The sequence below is a fragment of the Penaeus japonicus genome, unplaced genomic scaffold (assembly GCF_977035675.1).
Source record: "Penaeus japonicus unplaced genomic scaffold, GWHDUDI00000001_assembly GWHDUDI00000001, whole genome shotgun sequence".
NCBI lineage: Eukaryota > Metazoa > Arthropoda > Malacostraca > Decapoda > Penaeidae > Penaeus > Penaeus japonicus.
In genome coordinates this window covers 21,803,487-21,808,486 of record NW_028234403.1, presented here as the reverse complement: position 1 = coordinate 21,808,486, position 5,000 = coordinate 21,803,487, and the positions used below count along the sequence as shown (strand labels likewise).

Here is a 5,000-nt window from a genome sequence, read left to right as displayed (position 1 = left end):
GTCAAGTTCTGGTGAGATAAGTTGGCAGGTTGATTGGTCTGACACCAGCCTAACCTGCAAGTTTATACTAATTGTCTTTCAACATTCAACCTTTGAGAATGGATCAGTTTCGTGGCAACTGTGCACTGGAGACAAATGCTATATGGGAAACAAAGGTACGTTATATATGTGTGTGTGCGTGTGTGCGTGCGTGCGTGCGTGCGTGCGTGCGTGTGTGCGTGCGTGTGTGCGTGCGTGCGTGCGTGCGTGCGTGCGTGCGTGCGTGCGTGCGTGCGTGCGTGCGTGTGTGCGTGTGTGTGTGTGTGTGTGTGTGTGTGTGTGTGGATGTGTATGTGTATGTGTGTGTATTAGGTATATGGGTGTATAGGTGTGGGTGTGGCTAGGGGGGGAAGAATTAGGGAGTGGGGGTCAAGGAATGCCTAGATGTATGTAATACCAAGGAAATAACACCTTGCTATCGCAGTAGATTTGTCTAGAAAAGTAATGTTTCATATACATATTTTGATTTCTAGTATACATAAGCTTTATTGGATATTATCATGATAAGTAGTAATATTAATAGCAGTACTAGTTTTCTTGTTTTTGTTTCTTTTCAGTGGGTGTTTTAGAGCTAAAAGATGAAGATTTAAATGATGGTCCAAAGAAACTTGAGCTCTCTGCAAGACTTGTAGATGGCAAGGGTGACTGCGCCTGGCAACATGCTCAGCTTTTCCGTCAGTCAGATTCTGCAACAGAACAGTACCCTTTCCTTATACATATTAAGTTTTTGTAATTTATAATAAATATCTCTCTAAATTAATAATTTGGTATTTGAAGAAAATCTGATAACACTGTAAAATTTTGTAAAATGCTATGAAGCAAAACAGTTAGGATTATGCTTACTATATATTTTGTTGGTTTATTTTGTGATGGTGATTACTGTCTGGGCACTTTTACTTCTATTTATCAAGTAGCGCCTTTGTTACAAATCCACTACCTGTTGGCAGATTTTGTTGATGTCTTAAGCGTTTATTTCTGAAACCGTTTCTGTTTGTAGACTTATACTGTATAATGGAATATGAACATCAGTTGTGTGATTGAGATAACCTTTTTTCTAAAATATATAATATATAGCCCCATCTTTGCATAACTTGGAGGTATATGTAAACAAAAAAACTATATCTATTTGATTATTGACATTATTGTTGAGAGATAGATTTCTTAAAATTCAGAATATTGATGTTTTGCATTTTAAAGTATTTAATATTCAATATATCAGTTAACTTGTTATCTCACATGAACTTGATAAACATCTTCATCATCTCTGATGTTAAAGTTTGGCTGTATTAGGGTTAAGTTCAGGCAAATTGGATGGGGTAAATAATTTAAATTCAAGAACAGAGTAAAATTAAAACTTTGTATCATATGTTTATGACAAGGAAGAAATTGTTGTTCTTGAATGTATTTTTTTTTTCTTTCTTTCCTTCTTTTCTTTCTTCCTTTCAAGATAACAGAGTTGATAGGTGAAGGCAAGGTGCATTAGGATGTTCTGTAGTCAAGAGACAAAATGTAATAACACATAAACTCAGCAACCCAAAAAAGTTGACATAAAAATTTATTTATAAATTTTTGTAGAGATTTGATATACTTTTGTTAAGCGTGCAGATTATTAAAATAAGCTTTGCTATTTCTGAATAATGAAAAGAGCTTGTCATCAAAAGGATAGTACTTCTGTTTGTACATATCCAGAATGTAGAACAGGCTTTTTTCTTCCATGATTAAGCTAGAATGCATAATTATATTTGGAATTTATGAGTCAAAGATACAAAAGATTGTATCTTACTTCAAATTATTTAATAACACGTTAGACTTCTCTCATTTCTTATGGAAAGAAAACATCTTGCTAAAGGAGTGAATGTAATAAAATGATAAATTATGACTGTAACAAGTTATTTTCCTGTATGTAATCAACAAGTTCCTTAAATTTTGTTATACGTGCACCAGCTGACCAGTGTATAATGTTACTGAGACTCATTTACCTTCATGTCTCTTTTTTTCTGTACTTGCTGCTACTGAATTAAGTTAACTTCATATGAAAGGAAAGTTAAAAATTAAACTAGCTTCTGTGGAAGATGGCTTTACTCAATTAGATTATCATTTTTAATGGATGACTTAGTGTGGTATCCACCTGTGATCTGTTGCAAAATTAAGATCACAGACTTAAACTTTGTCAATAATGCTGCTATCCTGTTTGAGTCTTTGAAGAACCCGGTGATCGTTCTTGAGTCATTTAAGTAGGGAGGCAAAGTTTTTAGGGTTTGAAATCTGGACTAAGATCCAGGGACCGGATTCATTAACACACGATGGTTAATATGCTGGTAACTACAATTATGATTGTAAACAGACTTCACCAGTATTCATAAAAAAATTACTACCATAGATACCATACTAAATTTAACAGTGGTTGGAGCACTAGTAAGTCTGCTTGTAACTTTAGTGAAAATGCTCTCTTCACACTTTATTTCGGCCAAAAGTCAACATTTAAGGCAACATTTTCATTTGCATGATTAGAATGATGGCAGGTGCTCATTTTAATATGAACATAACAAGTATAAAGAAAGAATCACAAGATCCTAGGATAAATTTGCAAACTGCAACAGGCCTACAATAAAAAAAATTAAAAATACATAGAATTAATAGTTCAATGAATTCAAACTTTTTTTTCTATGATATAGTTAAAAACACTGGATATATACATGTTATTTTAATTCAGATATTGGCGATTAATATGTAAGAGTTCAATAAACAACTGAAGCAGGACACAACAATAAATATTGAAGTAGCCTTCCCGCCTATCAAACCTCTGGCAAAGTACAAGTAGCTCCATAAATAATGAGCAAGACAGTTTGGACTGACAAATAGCCAGGGAGATATTTTAAGAGCACGTAATATTAAGGGGGAGACTACACAGCGGAGTGACAAAAATCACTCAATTTTGACGTTTTTCATTTTTGTGCTAAAATTGTTCTTTTGGCCTAGAAGTACAATGTAGTGGTAACTTTAGGGGTCTGCCAAAAGAACCTGATAAGTAAATATATGCTTGCCATGAGTACATTCAAAGTTTTACAAATACATAACTAAGCTGTCGGACCAGGAAATCAACAGACAGACTGGCCTGGTGGCAGGAGGCATGTACTCGGTGGGAATATCTGGAGATCGCTACCTGTGCAGGGCCAATCTAAGTTTCACCGTAGGCCTGATATTGCTGGTTTTGCTGTATGGCAGAAAAATCACATTTTGTAACACATCCGTGTGTCAGGTCATGGGGTACAACGGGCAGGTCACACCATAAAAAGCATTGGCCCTGTTAATAGTACAATGAAACTCGGCCAACTCAGGCTATCTGAGCACTTTGCTCCATTCCCTATGGAAGATCCCACCCAAGAGGTTGTCTTTTCCAGAAGCTATTCCAGAGACAATCCTGGGTGGAGTTGGCCTTAGGATACATTGACCAAATTGTCCCAAGGGAGTCCACTTGGACTAGGCTGAGGACGCAGAAGTGTGCCTTCCGTGATAATAGCATCCAGTAACATAATTGGTAATTGTGATTGCTTATGCATCGTAAATAAAATAATGATATGTAGTGAAAACTTTGAATGAGAACACATGGAAATTTATTTAGAATAACAATAACAGAAAATATGAAGGTTATTTGTGTCCCACAGTTTCACAGAGGAAATCTGAACTGAGACTCTACCAGCTTGCAAGCATAGTCAACACCTCGTCCAAGAGGACTAACCCTGCCACAGTAGACGAAGTGTTATGCACCTAACAGGTTGGCATATATCCATGAAAATTAAGTATCTTATAATCATCTAACATTATAAATACACTAGAGTATGTTATAAAAATGCATGTACTCATTCCTTGGCAGATATTTTTTTAATAATCATCATTGGCATCTAGCGCATGGGACTGGAGAGAGCGTCGGAGAGAAACAAAGGCCGTAAAGCATTTATGGCTATAGTGTTATAATTACTAAGGTCCATTAAGGCAGCCTGTGCAGTGGGAAGGTGTATGGCAGGCACATATTCAGTGTTGCTATGCCATTATTCAAATCAACACAGGATTCAAGAAAACGTAACATAATGTCAATTTGCTCCTAAGTGATTGCTATTTTTGACTGTCACCGAAGCCATGGGATCAACCTAAGGAACTAAGACCAGAGGCATGTGTTGCTAGCCACAGGGTACATACATTGTACCACTCAACCCCAGGACTCCTTCCTCCGTAGTATGCCATGCCCAGTAAACATGTGGCTTCTCTCGATGAACCTACTGAGCAAAGAGGGCCAAGGAGGATAGATTGCTTTAATGATAACTCACCAATCCACCATCCAGAAGGGAGTCCACTTCTCATTGGCAGATGGGCCATCCCATGGGATAGTCCCCCTGGAGGTGGGAAATTGAGTGTGGTTTCTCTTGCTGTTGTCCAGAAAAAGCAAGTCATGACCCTCCCACGGTGAGAGGAGTCAAAGCAAATCCGGCATGTCCATAAGGCTATTGAAAGAGCACTTTCAATTTACAGATTTCGAACCACCATGATAACTCTTCCTCACCCTATTATACAAACAGTAAGAACAAAAATATTTCAATATCACAGTGGTAGAGCTCCTGTGATCTGAAATATTCTCAGTTACGTGCTACCAATTCAAATAACCTTATTCGGCTCATCTTGCTTCATCAGCATTCTTTCTCTCAACGCTGAGAACATTTTTGCAAATATTAGCTTGTAAAAGCATGTCATAATCACCGCAAATCTTTTGCCGTGAAACCGTAGATTCAGTTATGCACAAATCACTGACCTCCAAGGATTATATAAAGTAAAGTAGTACCATACTTTTTATGTGAGAGATGTGAATGGCTTCCAAGTTAGGAGTGAATATAATTCAGATAAAAATTAAGGTGACCGAATGACAGAATGTCCTCTCGCCGATATCAGTGGAAGTACCGTAACCACAT

At 37.0% G+C, this 5,000-nt stretch overlaps 1 protein-coding gene across 2 annotated transcripts in view; it reads left to right on the top strand.

The window, feature by feature from the left end:
• Positions 1–1,918, top strand: part of Pngl (N-glycanase Pngl) — a 20,738-nt gene extending 18,820 nt beyond the window's left edge. For both annotated transcript variants that reach the window (XM_086537434.1, XM_086537435.1), the window contains exons 10-11: positions 1–155; positions 597–1,918. The exon at positions 1–155 is cut by the window's left edge and continues 4 nt beyond it. In XM_086537434.1, coding sequence (XP_086393560.1) covers positions 1–155; positions 597–772 — 331 coding nt within the window. In that variant the 3' untranslated portion in view covers positions 773–1,918. The remainder of the gene's footprint in view (positions 156–596) is intronic.
• The last annotated feature ends 3,082 nt before the right edge of the window (positions 1,919–5,000 follow it).